The sequence below is a fragment of the Sinohyriopsis cumingii genome, chromosome 1, assembly GCF_028554795.1.
Source record: "Sinohyriopsis cumingii isolate HCF-2022 chromosome 1, ASM2855479v2, whole genome shotgun sequence".
NCBI lineage: Eukaryota > Metazoa > Mollusca > Bivalvia > Unionida > Unionidae > Sinohyriopsis > Sinohyriopsis cumingii.
The window spans coordinates 90985091-91006851 of NC_142961.1; the positions used below are offsets into that span (position 1 = coordinate 90985091).

The 21761-nt window shown below is 35.1% G+C and overlaps 1 protein-coding gene across 1 annotated transcript in view; it reads right to left on the reverse strand.

Annotated features, from left to right (window-relative positions):
- The window catches only part of LOC149807332 (methionine--tRNA ligase, mitochondrial-like), an 87022-nt gene that overhangs the window by 45948 nt on the left and 19313 nt on the right, over positions 1 to 21761 (reverse strand). The window contains exons 4-6 of the mRNA XM_089965457.1: positions 16866 to 16952; positions 4260 to 4388; positions 2211 to 2316 (exon numbers count right to left, since the gene is read on the reverse strand). Of these exons, the coding sequence (XP_089821583.1) occupies positions 2211 to 2316; positions 4260 to 4388; positions 16866 to 16952 (322 nt within the window). The remainder of the gene's footprint in view (positions 1 to 2210; positions 2317 to 4259; positions 4389 to 16865; positions 16953 to 21761) is intronic.

A 21761-nucleotide genomic window follows, 5' to 3' on the forward strand; every position in this document is an offset into this window, starting at 1 on the left:
GTACTTAATAATGAGGTATTTCTGTACTTAACCATTAAAAAGCAAGCAAAACAATAAAGTATAATCATAAAGTTTTCAGTATTTTCTAATATTTTCCTTCCTCCTTTGCTAGTCAGATTTAAATGACTTCCATGCATTAAATTTTTTTAAATATAATTCTGAGCACAAGTTTGAAATTCATGCTCCAAAACTTTTTCTGAATAAGGCTATAACCTGTGATTTTGGTTTTCAGCAGTAAAACTGAGAAAGGGACACTCAGAAAGCTTCTTTGTTTTTACAAAATTCATCCTCTATTTAGTTACAACTGACAAAGTAATTTGCATTTTACTGGTAAAATGTGGCCAAGAAAAAAGATAGTAAAAGGTTCCCCTTTGTTCATTGATTGTGGTTTCTTGTACAAAAAGTGTCAAACAAATATAATTACCACAAATTCCTTTACCATATATATTCACTTATAAGATTAATCCAACTACAAACTGCACAGACTCAGATCTGCTGCCACATAATGCACTAGCAGATCTGTCTCTGTGCCTTTTTGTTTTAGGACAAACAGAATAGACCCTGATCTGCAGGTGCATTAGTTGTTTGCAGTTTGACTCAACTTATAAACTAGTATATGGTTCTTTTCATCGCATTATTGTTCATGGTTTTGGAAAACATTACCTTTTTTGGCAATTAATTTGTCAATATTGCTTGTACAGAAATGGCATATGTAACAATGACACTGGTCATATATATCCATGAAAAATTACCTCCCTGCGATTGACAGTACAGTCAAACCTGTCTTGAGCACCCACCTTCAGGAAGCAAGAAAAGTGGCCCCTACAAATAGCTGGTGGATTAATGAAAGTTCATCTCTACAGTAAGTTGGTTCATGGAATCTTTAACATAGGTTGGACTGTAATAAAAGGTAACCTCTTTTGTTTTTAATGATTTGATTATTCTTTCTTTCTCTCTTCCTTCCTTCAAAGTTTCTTTCTTTAAAGAACCAAGCTTTCTTGTTTCAAATGAGAACCGGAGACACAATCAATGAACTGCAGGTTTGAAATTCCAATCAAGAGTTCATTTTTTAATAAAACAAGAGTACCATGAACAGCATTTAATAGTCCTAAAGACAGGCAATAAGAGGGTATGGTTGACTCTGGAGATTACTGACCTTTGGTCAAGGTATATGGTCTTCAACTAAACATAATGTGCAGAAACCATTACTTTCTTTTTACACCTACCATGACCATAACCTCTGACCATTAGATCCCAGCATCAATTGATTTTTTTTAAAACCCTAAAAGCAAGTGATCCACCAAGTTTGGACAAAGATCATACTAAAAAACAAAGGTTGTTCTTCAAAGTCTTTTCTCTTCAAGGAACAATGACCTTGGCCTTGATCTTTTGATCCCTATATAAATAGGATGCTTCCATACCTTATATGCCATCCTTCCAGAACACCCTGCTCAAGGTATATGGTGTACAACTAAATTTATTTGTAAATACCATTTTCTTCTTTGAAAGTGACCTTGAACCTTTGATCCTCTGGACCCAAAATCATTTGACTTTTGACACAGCATGTAAATCATAAACTAGCCTTGGTGAAGGTACATGGTTGATAATCTGAAAAATTTGAACTGGAACATTTTTCTTTCTTTTAGTAAGTGATCCTGGCATTTAACTGTTAGACTCCAATATAAATTTTGGCTTCTTCGTTATCACAATTTCAAGTCATCCACAATAATTGGTACCTGAAGAATTAGACAAGCCAAGTGTTTGTGCAGAAACCATTTTTCTTCTTTCAGTGAGTCACTCTGACCCTTTTGCCTTTGCCACCACCCCATGTTAATGTTCTTTCTTAGCCCAAGTGCAAATCATCTACAAAGCCTGGTGCCTGTGGAAAATGGACACCTCAATTTATAGTGCAGAAACAAAACTGGTAACAGACAGACATATAGTCAACATGATAACATAATTTATTCTGCCAAATACCAAATGTACAAAAATATGGGTAAATGGCACAATGGAGGTGCCTATAATGCACGATGCTGCCCAGACCTGTCCTGACTGGATGCAATGTGTCTAAGTAAGCCACTTGGCTCCTATTGCCTATACACTTACAGTGACTCAAGTTCTAAGTACTCTTAAGACACCAATCAATCAACCAGAAAAGGAAATTTATTAAAGAAATACACATTAAAAGTAAATCTGAACCGATAATTTACCTCCCCTGTCCAGCCATCTTGTGAGTTCAGATTTGAAGTCAGACAACTTGAACACATAGTTTTTCTCCTCCATCCAAGTAACTGGTTGCTCACTCTCAGCTGACACCTGTTCATGATGATGTACAGATTTTGTGACTGGTTAATTAGTTTGGTATTACATATCATTTTAAAAATTATCACATTGTCTGTAATTTTGTGTTTTCTTTATTATTCATGTTTTTTAATGTATGTATAATTTGACTGTTTCCAGCTTTTGATAATGAAAAACTACTACCTGTATGAAAACTAAAAATAAAAAACATTATTATCATTTGTACTGACTGACTATGCACAAAAAAAACAGTTATGTAATATTTATGACAAATTCCTCTTTAAAGAAGTTCACTGCATCCATCCATATACACTTGCTTGTAAGTTGAGACAATTTTGCAGACTGCACAGATCAGATCCATTGTTGCATAATGCACCTCTGAATATATGCATTTTGTTTGATTTAATCATTGCAATAAACAACAAAGACCCTGATCTGCCACCACATATTACAGCTGGACTCAGCTTACAACTAAGTATATATGGTATATGATTCTGAGCCACTAACGAAAACAAATTTACGTAGTTTTCATTATTCCATGGTTAATTAAAATTTACTTTCCCTAGGTGTGGCATATGTCAACAAATGATATAATCAAGCATAATTAGTGGATTATCAGCTCTTAGGTACACCATCTGTGTTGATTAAGTGCACCTGCTGACCTCTGACATGGTTTTGGAAGAGTGTTTTCACTGGCTGGAATAAAAGAAAGCTGGGCACCAATTTGTTCTGCCCAAAACAGACTCTGCTGTCACAGCAATTATATTTGAAAATCAGACATGAAGAAAGGTTTTATGTCGTCATGGAAACCTATTTCAATATGTAGCTACACATGGACTGAGAAGATATTTGTGTACCGAGTTTTGTAGCTGATGTTAGAAAATTTCAGAGACAGGCCAATGGTATGTCAGTAAACTAATGGTCACTTAAATTGCCACAGATGATGAAAGTTTCAAGTGACGTTTTGCTTTAAAAGCAACAAAATTGGCAATTTAAAATCTCTAGTAATCTTTTGTTACCTGCCAAGTCTGGAAAGTTCTGGCTGACTGCTAGTATAACATAGTTTTGCATTGTTGAACAAAATTTGCATTCTGTTTCCATATTCCAAAAGAATTCCATAACTCAACTATCATCTTCATTTGACAGTGTCATATAGCTGTGTTTGGTTTTATAACTTCCGACGGAACACAGGCATCCAAAAAAATCTCAACATGTTCACACTGGAAATCAGAAGTAGCATGTGTCATCAGATTCACATAGAAGGAGAATGGTCTGTATTTGGAATTACAAGCATCTAGTGAGCACAGATTAAATGGAAGTTTTTTATCTTCTCATATCACCCTGATTCAAGAGTGGTCATTAGAAATAATTCACCATTATTTGTTTTACACTTGGTTTCTAATATTTCTTTTATTATCATAAAAATGATAAAATCTGCAGATTAAATTCACTCAATATGCCTAAAATTCCAGTTGGCCATACGGACTGGCTACTCATTTTTTGTCCACTGAAACTGGCTGACACCAAGACTGGCAGGAATTTCGCATGCTGTACACCTTGTAGAATACATGTACAAAAGACCTATGAAGGTAACTTCAAAAAGGAAGCTTAACATGTATGCTTTATAACAAAGTTGGAATTTTACAATACACAGAAAGACTTCACCTTTGATACAAAAGAGAAATATTTGGAAATATACATGTGGTATACTTCCTGTGATAAGAAACTTCTCTATTTGCTGTATAGAAAGAGAAACTCCTGACAATGGTCTTGCAAGGTCTCTAAAGAAAACATGCTATCTATCAAGAGTAACTGAGATACGGATGGAATTTTGTGCCAATCCCTCTAGTTTTCATAGATAAAATTTTTAGCCCTGGAGGACTGGATTTGCAAGGTAGTATCACTTGGATAATGTAACATATCTATAGCAGAAAAGCATTATTATTCAATTTACTTACTCTGATTGTTGTTCCTCCAGCAGTTGTGATTTCCTTTGTCTCTTCTTCTGTCAGAAAAGCTTCATCTGAGACAGAATACCATCCCTGATACACTCCCTTGTAGATGTGTCCCTTTCCATGCAGAACACGCTACTTGACAAAAACATGTGACAGGTTTTTATTTATGAATCTTTCCAATCACCCTGTAAACCAACTTGCTTCAAATGTGAATAAATGAGTAAATAAATGCCAGAGGAAACCATATGTATTGTTTATATGAAAATAAACAATGAGGGCAAAATAATAGAACTCACAAAGTCTTATCTTGTATGTTTAGCTCTCTATCATTGTCTAAGTTTACATTCACAACATTAATTATATTTTAATAGTTGCTGGTATGCATGGTACAATAAAAAATTGTAAAAGAGTATAACTGAATGACACAATACCAACTGCATATTTAATAGTTATCCAAGTAAATCGCTAAATGTTTGCACAGAAACCATTCTTCTTCTTACAGTCAGAATGATATTGACCTTTGACCTTTAGACCCCAAATCTTCCTTGCCATCAGTGCAAGCCATCCACAAGTATTTTGGTTGAGGCATGTGATGTAGAAATCATGTCATTCTACAGAAACATTTTGTCCCATAACATGAATGACCTCAACCTTTGACCATTCATGCTCAAAACTGATAGGATTCTTCCTTATCCCAAATGAAAACTATCCATAAAGTCTGGTAAGTGTATATTGTGGAGGACGCTAGTTATTGTGCAGAAATGTTTTTCTTCTTTTAAGTAGATAGACCCTAAAATCAAGTGGGTTCTTCTTTAATCCCAAATGCAAGCTATCCAAGAAGTTTGACAACTGTAGAAGGTAGAAACTGTGCAGAAACCATTTATCTTCTTTTAGCCATGGTGACCTTAACCTTTGACCTTGTAACTGTAAAATCATGAATGTTCTTCCTGAAACAAGTGCAGGTTATTCACAAAGCTTGGTAATTGCAGATGGCAGAGACTGACATTATTAGGTGGAAACCATTTTCCTTATTTCAGTCAAAGTGGCCTTGACCTTTCAGCTTTCAACCTTAAATTGATTGGGTTCCTCTTTACTGCAAGCAAAAACCATCCCAATAGTTTTATAAAGTTATGGTGTGGAAACAAAACTGGTAATGGATGGATGGACAACGTCATAACATAATATGTTACACCTTATGGCAGGCATATAAAAAGAGCAGTCTGTTTTAGATGACTGAGAGATTCTGAACTGTAATTTACATGTCTTAGGAATAACAATGCATCAGCTCAATCCTGAATATACAAGTTAGACTGTACAAATATAAAGGTAAAACAGTGCTAAAACCTTTTCCAAATAAAAATATATTTCTATAAGATAAAATACAAAGAGGCTGAAACTTTGTAAAAGGTATTTAAAGTATAAATCAAGAGTATTATATGCCCATCCTATGCAGACATCATGTCTCAAAGACTTTTGGTCAAGGTATGCAGTCTTGAACTAAACTTAATGCGCAGAAACCACATTTTCTTATTTGACTTACCATGACCATGACCTCTGACTTTTAACCCCCACCTCCAATTTACAGGATTGTTTACTATCCTAACTGAAACTATCCACAATGTACATTTTTTTTAGCCTCAATGAGTTGACCTATGAGCTGGCTTTTTTTACTCTAATGACTTTGACCTTTGACCATTAGACCCCTAAGTCAACAGGCTACCGGTTTTGCCCAATGTATAAGTCATCCACAACCTAAGATAAATGGACACTGCTAAGAACTGAAGTTTGTGTACAGAAATCATTTTCATTTTTTCAGCCACAGTGCTCTTGAGCACTGAACTTTTTTGCTACCAAATCAATAGGCTTCTAGCTCATGCCAAGTACAGTCAAGCTACAAAGTTTAGCCTATGTATATGTTGTAAAAAAAATACCAATTTGCTGAAACAAATTTTTAAAAAAATTATGTTTGTCCAATAATACTTACCTGATCAAACTACCTTAGTGATAACTTTCTCTGCTACCTAGAAAGTTGGGAAAACATCTTTCTATATATTACTTAGACAAAGGGAAGCAACTCTACATGTTAACTCCCCTTTTTATGAGCTGTTATACCTGGTTTAAATCAGTTTTTACTCGAGAAAAACCCTTAAAGGATGCTCATACTGCGAGGAGGGTGGGTAGGTGGGATTATCTGTCATGAAATCAGGTAAATATAATTATAGAAACATAATGTATTTAAAAATTTAAAAAATTGCTTCCTCCATCTAATATGTTACTTGATCGCTTGATCCCATTATGTTAGGAAAGTAGGCAAGAGGAGGAGGAAATGCTAATGCTACCTCTACTTGTGTCACCCAGCAGGAGTATGACTGCTCTACATTCATGAACATTTCCTAATGTAAATTTAGAACAATGAGAAACAATTTGTTTACATACATGCGAGAGAGATCCCTGTGTGATTCCACACTTACTTATTGTCTCACCATTAAAAAGCACCCCGACAAATTCAGTGAAAGAGGCAAATTCATGTATAAGGCTGTACTCTCATGAGTGGGGAGTGGTCACTGTCTGTCCAGGTATCACTTAGCAAAGTCACGCAAATGAAAGCTAGAGAAGGCATTCTGAGTGTGCAAGTCTGTTGACTCTGTTATATGCCGAATTGAGAGTGAGACATTACCTTCCAGGCCAGGCTCACAGAAGTCGCTGATATTTCATTGGCTTCAATCTATATTATTGTACCGGGACCTGTGAGAGTTCAGAGTACATTGATTTAATAACACCCTGTAGTCAAGTGGCCAGCACTTACAGAGTTGTTTTACATGACCCACTATAACAGAACTGCATGTAGTTCAGATCTATGGATGTACTATTTAGCACACTCACTCTGCAAGTCATACATGATAACTACTTCAGTGGGTGGTAGGGAGAGATGGTGGCTCCAACTTAACCAAGTCTGGCCATGTCAAAACTCAGGAGAGATTCCATTTGGGAATAAAGTCAGTGAGTGTGGTCAGGAGATGTCAGAATTGTCATAGATTACCTTGTTGTGGCCATAATCAGCTCTTCCATGAAGTCTGAACATGTCCGAGACTATGGAACAGTATCATTTGATTGTGATATAGGCTAACTTCTTGTCTTCATGGAGAAAGAGAAAGAAGTTTGCTTTTGGAAAATGGGTGCTATAAGTGGTGTTATGTCCTTGATGTGACACCTGCCAGTAACACTGGATTGGGGAAAGACAGACGGATGATGACAGTATACTGTCTGTTGAAATGACTGATGCCATGCCTCAACCGAATTATTAGTACATGGTAAACTGTCATTTACATGGTCACACATGATTCAAACTATTACTTTATTTCATCAGAAATGAGACATTTATCAATCAAAGTCAAAATAAGATTATAGGCTTATAGTTTACGCTGTGCGCTTTGACTGCATGCATTTGATGGGAATATTTCACTGTGCGCTTTCGTCAGCACACATTTGTCAGCGCACTTTTGACATGTGCCCTTAGGATGGGGTGCCACCACTGCTAGATTGTCTGACATTATTAGGACCATGTTTCCATAGATAGGTTTCACCCAAGTGTGGAAGGCATTGAAAATGGATTTCTTTCCAAAAAGATGATATGAAGAGCTGTCACTGACCATCACAGATCTAGTATTAAATGGGCATTGTAACAGGTCCACACCCCCAAATCAGTAAAAATAGGATCTATAAGAAACTTCCTTGCCTAAAAAGCATTTTGTTTTTGGCTTTCTCTGACACATCAGCATTTGGGAGAAAGAGTCCAAGTTAATGTGTTAAGAATTCCATATCTAGATGGACAAAATATTAAGAAGGGATAGGGTCAGACTTCTTTACAATGATTATCCACGTGGAAAAAGAAAGTAAAGGTCATTCATGCTATGAACTAAAACCTACACTTACCAAATGGTTTTGTAATATTCATCCAGGAACGCTGTCTTCTCTGTGGAGGACATTCTGAAATGGGATATAACTTTGTCTGATGTCTTATTTAAGGTCCAACTTTCAATGTCTTGGTTGATGCCTTTTCCAATGCATGAATGAGTCTTTTGATGCATTTGGGAGGAAGATCCAAGCTGACATGTGTTAAGGGTTTCATACCTAGATGGACTAGAAAGTTGAGATGGGACAAGGTCTGACTTCTATAACTAATTACCGGTAACCAATACACCATGACAGAAGTAAGGTTGTTCATGATGTGGACCAAAAACCAAACTTATTAATTCTTTTGTGGTGTGCCAAGCAGGAATCTCTTTCTCTACAGCAGACATCATGAACTCTTTGTGAGGGCTTAGATTGAGGCCATATGAATGGTATATCGGTCTCAATTGCCGCTGGACTTCCTAACTAGATTTTCTTGTGCAATATTCATGGGATTCTTGAGTTCCTTCATGAAGGTAGGATGATGAAAGTACTGGGGTTTGGATAATCAAATCAGGAGACCCTCTGACACAGTTTGTATCACTCAACATTTCCCAATAATACTGGGCCCATTTCTGATGAAAATATGGCACCTCAGGTGGATCACCAGAGGTTGTGGGTGACAGTATGTTACTGACAATAGATGAAAAGCCTGTGAAAAGAGAAACTGTGTTTTTCTATTTCCCCTCCATGCTTGCTTGCAAAAATAGGGGCACAGGACTGCCTATGATTTGCTTGGCCAGTAGAAGACATGAAAACCACCTCAGTGAATTCTCTGGCAGCAATCATCCCATCTAATATGTTCTTCCTAACAATGCTGTGCTGAGATACTATACTGCATTAAAAATTAGAGAGACACTCTTGTTCCTCTTGCTTTCTCACCTCTTCCATTCAATGCCCTAACAGACATGAAGTACTGAAAGGAAGGAGCACATTAAAAAAAACGATGATCATTAGGCGCATTTTCAGCTAAGTGAAAATGTCATACGATGTGTGACGTCAAGTAAGAAGGAAGTTGACACAATGTTCCTGACCAAATCTGATGTGGCATTCAAGATGTGCCTGTGCACTTTATCAAAATCTAGACATGTGTGGCAAAAATATCTCAATACTTGACTTTTTACCAAAGTTGCATGCAACTGCTGCCCCCCCCCCCTTAAGAAACACTTCGATTACCAGGAACATGAATGCTCCAGGAAATGCCTGGTACTTTTTGCAATTTTTATCAACTGTGGCAAGATTCTGAATGATGAACACTGTGTACATTTGCTAGCGCATTGACCTTGTAGGTAGATCTGACTGAAGGTGGAGGAAGTCATTTCGATGTTTAACAAATCCAATAGATTTCTATTGTCTACATAACCTTTAAAGAGAACTACAATTTCCTGTCTTTTCAGGAGATTTGGATTCAATGGTAGCAGAGAAAATTACGTTAATGTAATGCAATCAGGAAATATATTTGATGATTAAACTATTTTCCTTCCTTCAGTCATACTGATGTTGACATTTGACCTTTAGACCCCTAAATTTCTAACCCAGGTATAAGCCATCGTTAAAGTTTGGTCTGTGATAGTGATTATTATGTGGAAACCATATTCTTCTTTTCATCAGTGACCTTGACCTCAGCCCTTATGATCCAAATATCAATAGGTTTCTTCCTTACCCCCAATACAAGATATTGGCAATGTTTGCTAATAGTTAACTGTGGAAAACTTGAGTTATTGTACAGAAACAAATACGGGTATAGTGGATGCAAGTTACACATGAACTAACATTATAACATAACACACTCTACCTTATGGCAGCAGAATGCATGTAAAATCCTTAAAGTATATTGACAAAATTTGCTATATAAAGCTGTACTCTTTTAGATAGTGAATGTAATATAAAGAATTGGAGGTAACATTTGAAGCCTAATTGCCATTTATGTACCATAATCTGCAGTTTGAACAGATTTTCTACCGATATATTCACGAACAGATAGCTGCCCTGGTAGTGCAAACACAACAGTCTGAAGCCACATTCACTTCTGAAGCCTCTGACAACTTAGCCTGCACATTTCCCAGACAGTCTGTCCCACATTGTAGTTTGACACTTCAAACAATATAGCTTGCACATTTCCCAGACAGTTTGTCCCACATTATAGTTGACACTTTAAACAGCTTGAATCAGTCAATTTATACAAGCCACACCAATTGTATGAATGTTTGAATGAGCATGTGGCAAATATTTTACTGTTCAGAAATATCTAATGGAGAGAGTGCAATAGACATAATCTATACTGACAAACTGCTTCCTGTGAGAACTCACACTTTGAAAATCATCAATTTTGCCTCATTATTTATTCTTTCATTCATTCATTTACTTATTTTAAGATAAATTCCAATTAAATGATAAATTTTCATATCTTAAGACAACCATTTGTAAGATTTTTCTGTTATGTTTTTTTCCAAAAGTATGGACAATTATCATTTCAAAAGAGGCATAACTAGGAAAAGCTAAGGAGAATCTTTGTACCATGCATTACATAATATTGCAAATTTTGGTGATTTCCTGATCTTGTTCACCAAGATTTCTTTAACTATACATGTTTTAAGCACATATTCATTAACAACTTTATTGGGTAACATTTAATTTAAAGATTTGCTTTCAACTTTGTAGGTCAATGCAGCGTCTTCTAGTCAGTGTAGATCATAAGAGGGAGATGCAATTAACTCCAATTTGGTAGAATGTCAGACACATAATACAAGCCAGCCTGTGTTGGTTGCCTTTGCGTGTCCTTGGGAAAGGCACTAAGCTCCCTTAACCTTGGCATGATATCACCAATAATGTGCTACAAATTTGCTATTAAAATAAACCAAACAAAACAAATATATCCTACCAAAACGTCATGTAAGCATTCCTGGGCAATATATCCAGTTGCATTATTGATAATTTCCATCATGTACATATGTTTGGCAGTACAAAACAATCTCATGACGAATTTAAGGTTGTTTCACCTAAATTGACAGATATATTGAACAAATAGTAAGTCTTAAAAACTGAATCTTGACAAAGACATGAAGTAAATGAAACAATCACAAGCTGATTGACATACAATGCCTATTGTCAATGGTTTACATACATGTACAAAATAACAATCAGCTGTAAGCCTAGTTGTACAATGTAAGACAATGCCCTTGATATGCAAGATTGGGAGGCAGAGGGCATTCCTTTCATTCCATTACTTTTTAATACATTCCATTCGTTTTGTTTGAAATGCCATCCAACAGTCAATAATTTACAATGTATGACTATCGTAAACCTACCTTGCAGATCTGGGAGAAAGGTTATTTCCAATCATTTTGATTAAATGGCATTGTTTTAATTATTGATTACCAAGTACATGTTGACAAATTTTAGCAACTGTTGAAGCCTTAGACATTATTTTACTTTGTCATGTGCATGAGACATATGATCAATAAAGTCTTTAAAAAATAGTACACAGTCACAACTTTCAAGATCAATGTATCAGATTTATGTTCTGATCAATAATATGAAAGAGTTCTTTGCACAGACAAGGTGCTTTCTTAAGTTTTGATTTCAAAGTCAGTGACGTGAGTCTCTTACAAACATTTTTTAATGAAATTATGCCAGAGATGGTTAACTGTACCATCTAGAACAGTCGACCAAAAAGAAATATACCTAATTTGTACTATGCTTCCTTTCATGTCCTGCCAATTATTCTTACTACAGTATAATCCAGCTATAACATGAAAGTTGGGAGCCATAGAACCTGACCATGTTATAAGCAACCAGATCAGTCAGCTGAAGAAAATGATGCATGTACCCCCAAAAATGTGCAGGGGTAGGGGGTTAGGTAATAAATGCGGGTGGTAAAATACATGCTTCACTGGCAAAGTTACCATCTTATATCGATGCATATTAAATGGGAAATGCACCTGTAGTGAAAACAGAGAAGGCATATATAATATTTTACTTTATTTAGAGAACCACGGATTGATACATATACGTGTATACTGTCAATATATACATTTCTTATGTATAGCATTAATAGAGTATCAACACGATGTACTCACTCGCGAATCTCATCACATACATCAAATCCACAATACAAGTAATTCCATTGAAAAAATGCACACACACAGATTTAAAATATTCAATAATTTTAACAGGTTTAATTAGGTCTGAATTCAGTGGATAAACAATGCACAACCACGTAATGAGTAATGAAGTACATTTACTTTTCAGTACGTCCCAAATCAGTAAAAGTTAGTTTGTGTTTTAAGCCGATGTTGGTAGTGCTTGTAGCACAAACTTTTTCACTGCAAAATGGAAACTTTCACCGAGCAGTAAACGTGTTCCTGTCACGTTGGAAAAATGAAAAAAATCCATCAGATTCCATTGCTTTTATTTAAGTTTGGTACTGACTTCTTTGAACAAAAGTTCTTTGTTTTTATTAAAGACTGTAGTCGGCTTTCTTTGATGAAAGGTACATGTGTTATTGAAGTCACTGCTAAAGGCCAGCTTTGGAGAACCAAACAAATACCCATTTCTTATTGTGGTGGCAACATCAAATAATTGTATTGCATGATTGAGACTGATTTTTTTCCATTTGCTTAGTATGTTTTCATAACAGATGGTGCTTCAAAGGTGATGTTTTCTTTGAAATTTCAGCAAACTATTTTATCTGGGTACATTTTTAAGAAAGGAATTGGCTGTCATTTGGTCGATTGTAGCTATGGTTCCTCCCTGCCTGTTGAATAGACCAACAAGTAAGGTTTTTCTTTTGTTTTACATTTTGTGGTAGCGGAGTGATGCTGCCTTCCACTCATGCATCAGAATTTTTTAAGAAAGGGTCATAGGATGATAGTGACGCAGATGCTCTGATCTGATGACAAGGATTAGTACAGAAAATGTGGGTGTTCTGAAGGATTTAATTCTGAATGGAAAGAAGAGCTATTTTGCTTACCATCCACATACAAATGTCAGTCTATGTAAACATATTTATTACTAGAGAGCGGCCAAAAATCCGACGAAAGATAGATTATGAGATAATGCCTCGTCTGATTGATCTCTGCTACCAGAAATGTCAACAATTAAAAAAGCGAATATTGCACAACATATAGTACTCATGCTCGATGTAAACATAAGCGGATTATGATACAACAATGCACTCTTAAAATGGTATGTCAATATGGACACAGAAAATGTTTATGTAACAACAGATAAATTTCAGTGCATTTTATATCAAGTTTGGGGCTTCCTTTCATGGGGCCTCTGAATTTCTCTCTTCCAAACCAAACTGCCAGATGGTATATTTTGCTGCCAACAAGGCAACACAGTTTGCAACATTGGCAAAGCCCTATGCGATCCTAGAATAAACCTTTACACTTTATATTTTAAGAAAAAACTGTTTATTCATGTGCAATCTCTTCCCACAAATGATAATAAACAGTTTACATTTTTTCGTACTTTTAAGAAAGAAATTTTTTCGTTTGAGAAAAATACATGTATATAAAATTTCGATAAAAATGCCACGACCATGTCATATCCGAATTTGTGTTATAATGGAGTGTGCTATAGAGGGGTCACAGTGTATTTAATTTACGTTTAATTTCATGACAAATACTAAAAATTAACTATTTCTTCCAAATTCAACCACTCTGGTGACCTAGTGGTCAGAGCGTCCGCCTCTGATGCAGAAGGTCGTGGGTTTGATCCCCGACCAAGTCATACCAAAGACTTACAAAAATGGTACTAACAGCTGCCTCGCTTGGCGCTCAGCATTAAGGGGGCGCTCACCAGTTAATATGTACTTTTGAGAAAGTGATGTATTTAAGGTGAAGTAGTTCGCATTTAAAACATGCACAATGGAGAGAATGTTGGCATACCTCTATGCTACATTAATGTAATGTGGATGATATTTCTTTGGATATTGTACTTTTGGAAATTTTACATGATTTAAGCACACTGCTTACTAAAATGACTGCTCCCTAATGTTAAAAGATCAGTCTGAATTAGTCTAAAGTACACTATACATAGCAGCTATTAAAATAGGGAAAATGAATTTTGCCAGACTAGACAATACCAGCTTCTGAAAGTGCAATAAATGAATTACCAAATATATAAAATGTTAAAAAAGTTATCGGCTCTTTTTTATACAATTTACCTCTGAAGTTCAGGAAGTGAAAATGACCAAGTAGAGCTAGCACTTTTTTGAAAGGTGCACATCTGAAGTAAGGCCAAGCAGTATACTCTATAACCCATAGTACACCCATCAATCATACACCAAAATAAAGGGAATTATTGGTTCTTTGAATTATACCTAAGATATACAAGGTCTTTTCTAAATAGCCAGTATAACCAGTGAGGAAAGCTGGGGAAATTCTTTTTCTTTAAAATCCTAACTATGCAAAATACGAAACTGTAGAGCACCACCTAAGAGGTTAGTGTTAGGACTGGTCAGCCTGGTGGCAGGATAATGTGACTGGGTGGGTCATCATGCTACATGTCTGCGGCATGATGCCCCAGTGCTAGACATCACTATAAACTGCCATGCTGCAGACATCGTAGCGATATGACTGAAAAATTCTTAAAGCTATGTTAAAAATCCAAATCACACACACACACACTTCTTTCAAATTCCTTAAATAATGGCATGAATCAATCTCTGTTTCTCTCTCTCTTGCACCTATACTCCCAATCCAGTCTTTACTCTGCTGATACAAACAAAGAAAAAATTTAAAGTTGCTTTCTTTGTGGGATTTTTCTCATAAATACAATTCAGACTTGGTTGAGTTTTGGGAGTAACTAATACATTACTCATGAGCAAAGTGAAATGTGAGTATCCACTGACTGACTGATCCAAGCTACAGGAAGTGTAACTGGTGATGAGATGCCAAGGAAATGTACAAGCTAAGCTGTAACAACAATATTCATTTCCAAAGCAGCTTTCAAAAACTTAACTTTTACTTGTGCAACTTCATGCTGGTGCAGCAATTCTGACAAATGGTGTAGCTTCTTTCTTTTTTTCAAGAAACTGGGAGATATTTAAATGTGTGAGAGTATTTTGTCTTCTGGTTTCTTTTTATATGAATTTGATATTCATTTTTTTAAAAACAAAAAAATTGGGGCATCATATATTTATAGTCAGTCAAGTTAAATCTGAAAATTTAAATCAAGTGAAAAAGCAAATAATTTACATACAAAGCTAATAACATAAATGAATCTTCAAAGTCGGTTTGACGTGTTATAAAATTTTATCTTAAACACTTTATCTTTAAAGCTATGTTTCTAAACTTGCTGACTGAGCAAGAAAGGACATGTAACATGTTGCACACAAAGGACGTTTGCTCTTGTAGATAGAATTTAGTTAGCATGTCCAAATAAGTATGAGTAAGATATTGGCAATACTCCCTGGTTGATTTCAAAGTGCATGGAGTTGTGGGCTGATTAGCACACACATCCCATCACCTGCTAACAGACACTGATAGGTTGTGGTCAGTGAAGTACTAAGCTTCACTGTTAATCACTGTGACAGGTAGGTTTCAATAGCCAATGAGCCAATCAGATCCCAATAAAGAGCAACTTTCCTTCATGGCAACTAAATTCTGACTTATTCTTTAGTAACATCTGCTTACTATTATAATGAGGTCCTGGGATTTAACTAATCTTTACTACCTTATCATATCCAAGTTAGACAACTCTTTTGCTTACATTCCTTGTTCAGACCTCTATGAAGAATTTTAGAAAAGGAAGTTCAAGGACACATTTCCCATAAACTGTAAGCCCAGGTTCAGAAAACAAAGGTCCTGGAAGCAAAGATTCTCACTACAAGACATTAGTTTTAGTTCGGTGCTTTATGGTAGATTATTAAAGCTTAGGCAATTGGTCTGGAATAAAATGCCTTGCCACTGGACACACAAGAACCAACCCGTGCTGATCCACTAGTAGGATTTTGGTCAAGAGTCTGTCAAACTAACCACTGAGCAAACTTGGTTACTTTGCTTTTGACATGCAGAGTGGTGCACTGGACCTTTTATAGAGCAATGCTTGTTATCACAGCATAATTACTTCAACTGATTATTAAACATTCTGAGACCATGATACACACTCCCTGTCTAATTGCTTAAAATAAAAATAGCTGTATATTGTATATTGGGTTAATTTTGCTGGGGTGGATGAATAAGTGGGTGGGTAGTTGTATGTCTATTTTATCTTATATTCTTTGAAGAAATAAAATCATTGAAAATTACATAATTGCAAATAAATTCAAAACGGTGTACTATCCAACAGATAGCAAATTACAGCAAACAATTGTTTGATCAAAAGCACTACAATTTAGCACTGCAAAAAAAACCCAACCTACAATACCCTGACAAAACACGCTTTATTTCTAACTGAAATAGGGTGATTTCATTTATTTTCGCATATATCAATCTAAGCACATTTTGAAAAACTACATTTTTGTCATTACTTAAATTTGTATATTTGGGAAGGGTTCTTACTGTTTCCACAGGAGGATTATAACTATTCAATGTGTCCTTTAATTCACGGTTTGAGGCAACCATGAAAACCACAAAAATGGGATCCACATGAAATACTGTGAAATTGACTGTAAGGAAAAAAATATTTATACATATTTGCTCAGATTACCCAAAATTCTTGCACTGCCTCTTTGTGTCTAGTCTCTGTTGTTCGAATAAAATCACTGTACCCAATACCAGCTTTATTGAAAAGGACCTGAAATTATATCAACAGTATCTGAGTCAATGAAACCTCAAATAAAACTTTAAGTGCATCAATATACTTTCATTGTTTATTTAAAAAAACACGCTGAAAATGAATGCTTTACCCATATATAGATTTCATGCTTAAAAATACCTATCCTGAAAGCCCACCATTTCTGCCAAAAGCTCATGGCCTCTGCAGACATGTTGTCTCTCACGACAGTTCTTAACATTATATAATCAATAAATCAATGCTTTGAGAATATGGTCTCTCAAGACAGGTGGTCATTCATAGCAGTTGTCTTTTAACACAGGTTTAACTGTATGCAATTGTAAGAAACCAAGGTTCTACATATTTATCACATGTAGTACCAGCATACCTGACTGTAGAATCCAGCACTATAAATGCAGTGCTCAAAGAAAAATAATGTTGACACAGGCCCTGAGCTGGCGACTTGAAACAAATCACAAGCCCTGACTCAAACTCCACATGCCCTGACTCCAATGTCCATGTGCCCAAAATTGCTGTATTCTTTATACCATTGTCACCCAATGATGCAATTGCTGTACTTCAAATATGAACAGATCAATAAAAAATCATTTTAATCTGTGTTTATTCGGATCTCAACTTTAATTTGAAACATTTTGAACACTGCAATAGCATTTCAAAAAAAGACCATTCAAAAATCTAAATACTCAAGTGTGTATTCTTAATCATCAAGAATGAATTTCAAGTTGCATAATACCACTGACCACTTTTTGCTTGGCTAATTCCTGAACATTTGTATAGTACATTTAATGAAGGTCCCTTTCTGATGCTCTAATGACCCAAAAGAATTTATTTTGTGATAAGAAAGACCTTTTCTAATTTTTAATGGTTGAGTGTTGAAACCATCTCCCAACCATACTGGATGTAAAATTGGCACTATTTTCATTATGAATCAGCTATAAATCATAATAAGTCCTTGAACAAAAAACTTTTAATTGCCGTTAAACGTAGCATACACTACACTGCTTAACAGTTAACAGGCAGACCCATGCGTATGGTGTCAAATAGGTAACAGGTGTTCTATTTATAGTGCGCTGCACTTTGTAACTATGCTCTATGAGGTAAAGGGTTATTGCTGTGAGCCAAGTGAGGCAGCTGCTAGTACCATTTTTATAAGTCTTTGGTATGACTCAGCCGGAGCTCAAACCCATGACCTCCTGCATCTGAGGCGGACGCTCTAACCACTTAGACCACTGAAGTGGTCAAATATAAGCACTGATATACCCATGAGAAAGTTTTGAATAAGCTTAACTGGCATTAGAAAGCTGAAAACTTTGGGAACAATGCTGATGGGAATTTCCATAAAATGGCATATGGTTTCTTAAACTTAATTTCTGTTTTATATAAAATTCTTGTCAAATTATACTAAATTATATTGTCCAGAAAATTTATAATGTCACTGGCTAATGAACATGAGATTTTTAAGCTCAACAGAAGGAAAATACCTGTCAACTCTCCCAACCAGAGAAAAAAAAACTCCTGATTTTTGTGGTTGTTTCAAACCTACCTCCCGATTTCATATTATCTCCCAATTTTTGCAGAGAACTCCCAATTATACATTTTTCTTCAGTAAATAGAATGTTAAATTTAAACATTGTTCAAGTCAACATATGATGGCTTCTAATCTTACAATAATACTAAAATCAGAAAACAAACCACGACAAACAATAAATAACAACAATAAAATTGTCAGCAATTAGTTTCAATCCCAGTGTGACCCCACTATAACACAACAACAAAAAAGCAGATATTTCACAACATACAGAACTCATGCTAGATGTCAAGATAAGCAGATTATGATATAATAATGCACTGTTTAGATGGTTTGTCAATATGGACAAAGAATTTGTTTATGTAACAATAGATAAATTTCTGTGCATTTTATATCCAGTTTGCGGCTTCCTTTCATGAGGCCTCTGAATTTCTCCACTCCAAACCAATGGTTGTGTATACAAGTTTAAATAGCCAACAATGTCGCCAATAAAAAAAATTGCCAGATGGTATATTTTGCCACCAAAAAGGTAAACAAAATCCAAGTTTGTGACATTGGTGAAGCCCTACGTGATCCCAGAATAAACTTTTTACACATTATTTTTCATAATTTTAAGAAGACAAAACTACTTTTAAGAGTATGAGAAAAATACATATACAATTTCAGGAGCCCTGCCATAATAGTCTTGTATTATTCATATGCGATCTCTTCCCCAAAATGATAATCAACTTTTTATGGGTTTGTTTGGTACTTTCAAGAAAGATTTTTTTTTTGTGTATGAGAAAAATACATATATATGAAATTTCGGGAGTCACACTATGACCATGTTATATCCAAATTCATGTTATAATGGAGCGTGCTATAGTGGGGTCACACTGTACCATCAAAATGTTTTTCAGAATAAAGAATTATTAAGCAAACAATGTTAAAAGCCATTCGAGTTGGGAATAAAAAAGGGATATAAAACATGAGAAAATAAGTTGCAACATGTATGGTACATGTAACTTGAGACTGCGTACTTAGGTACCGCTAGTTACAACAAAATAAGGCATAATTTATTTGCCAATCAATTGCTGGTGCTGACATAACACACATTGTAGAACACGGTTTCTTCAAATTATGTCTGAGGGCCAGTTCTTTTTTTCCCCACAAGATAATTGCAATGATAAGGATTAACTGTTAATTAGTCATGCTGGCTTTCTTGCTTATTTACTTAAGACTAACCTTTAGCTATTGTTCAGTTTGGCTACAGCTAACCAGAATATGAAAAGAGGGCACAGCCTTGGAGAAAAAAAGATGCACCACAGGGAGAAACGCATACATGCCAAACACTGGTGAGGAAAAAGTGTAATCCAAGTGGACAAAAAGAGTAATCCAAGCAGAAAAGGAGTAACGGGTAATCCGAGCAGAAAAAGAGTAATCCACATATAACATGATAAAAATTCAATGAGCATATGTACAAAATGACTTATTTCTCCCTCTGGACTTTTAACATCAATTACTGCTTCAAGTTTTCATATATAACACTTTGAGCTTTAAAAAGCAACAGACTCTCATACTGTATTTCAAAACACTTTGTACCAACTGAGACTATGAATGTTTTTCACACCAGTAGAGTACTATGTGCTGGGTTACAAAGCCTGGATCTGAATTCACTTTTATTTTTGTTAACAATACTGAACAATCTCTCAGTCAGCATTAGAATGGTAAATAACCAATATTCCTTTCATAACCTGACAAAGAAGAGGAAATTTATATCTTACAGTTATTGGGTGTTTTAGCTGGGAAATAGGATGAAAAAAAATCAACTCTGTCCACGTTAAGTACATTGTCAGGTAGAGTGCCAACTTGATACTTCGGGAGTTATTCTATTTTATCAACAGCCTTTCCTGCAGCATGGTCCATCATATGACAGAGACAACTTGATATGAACAATGCTGGGGACATTTTTCAAAATATAGAATGCAAATCCTTTATGAATTCCAGTCATCACTGATGCAGCATCAGCTGAAAACCCCATAAGTTCTGCTAACTTTTATTTATTTAAAGCATTATCAAGCAAATAAAAAATTGTTTTCTCCAGTGGATTCTACTATTAATTCTGGTAATGAAAGAAGAGAACTCTGACTTTTCCCTTTTCGTTGTCAAAGTCTCTTACACAGTCTTATGTTATGTGTTTAGGCTCGAATAAACAGTAACACAAGAAAGAGTGAAAACAGCAAGCTTCTGAAAAATACAATAATTTATTTCCCTAGAAAATTCTGTAAAAATGAAAAATTAGGAACTTACCATTTTAAGAATTAAATCCAAAAATAATCCATGAATAATCCAAGAATAAAATTTTTGAAGTCCTAATAGCAAAATGTTCTACTGATTTCAAGTTCGAATCCCCGACGAAGAATCCAATATACTTTTATGTCAGAATCTGATACAGATGTACTGATTGAAACCAAAGCACTTTTATCCAAAACATTCTTTTCTACCAACCAAAATATTTATTATTTCCTGTTTCATTAAGGAAGCCTTTACTTCAGAAAGATCGTATTTTCTGGCAAGTTGAATCAAATCATCTTTTTTGAAAAGATCTAATTGTTCCTGGGTAGGATTTGAAAAAAAAGAGTTCTACTTTTGATGACATTTTAGAAAAAGCTTGCAGATTTCACTAAACATTTAAAAAACTAGGGGAATTCAAATTTCAAAACACAGTTTTCTGAAATAATCAATCCAAAATTCAAAATTATCCTTAGGATGAGTGCCCTTTTCTTATGTTATGTGTTTAGGCTCAAATAAACAGTAACACAAGAAAGAGCTAAATCAACAAGCTTTAAAAAATACAATAATTTATTTCCCTAAAATAATTCTGTAAAAATGAAAAATAATGAACTTACAGGTTTAAGAATCAAATCCAAAAATAATCCAAGAATAATCCAAGAATAAAATTTTTGAAGTCCTAATAACAAGATGTTCTACTGATTTCAAGTTTGAATCCTGACGAAGAATCCAAGATGGAAGACAATGATGTATGCTGTAACCTGTAGTATTGAAGTCTACAGTTCCTTGTAGAAACAAGAATTATCACCCCGGTTTTGGAAATCTGATTAAATTTTTTATAAGAATGGTCTTTGATTAAGATGCTCACATGAGCACACAAATTTTCCAGGAAAAAAAGAATTAATCCTTTTGAATCCAAGTAATTTGAAATAACTCCAAACAGCACAACATATACCTTCCAGTGTAAAGAAAAAGCCCAGCTACTACTGAGAATATCTCTCCAAAACAAA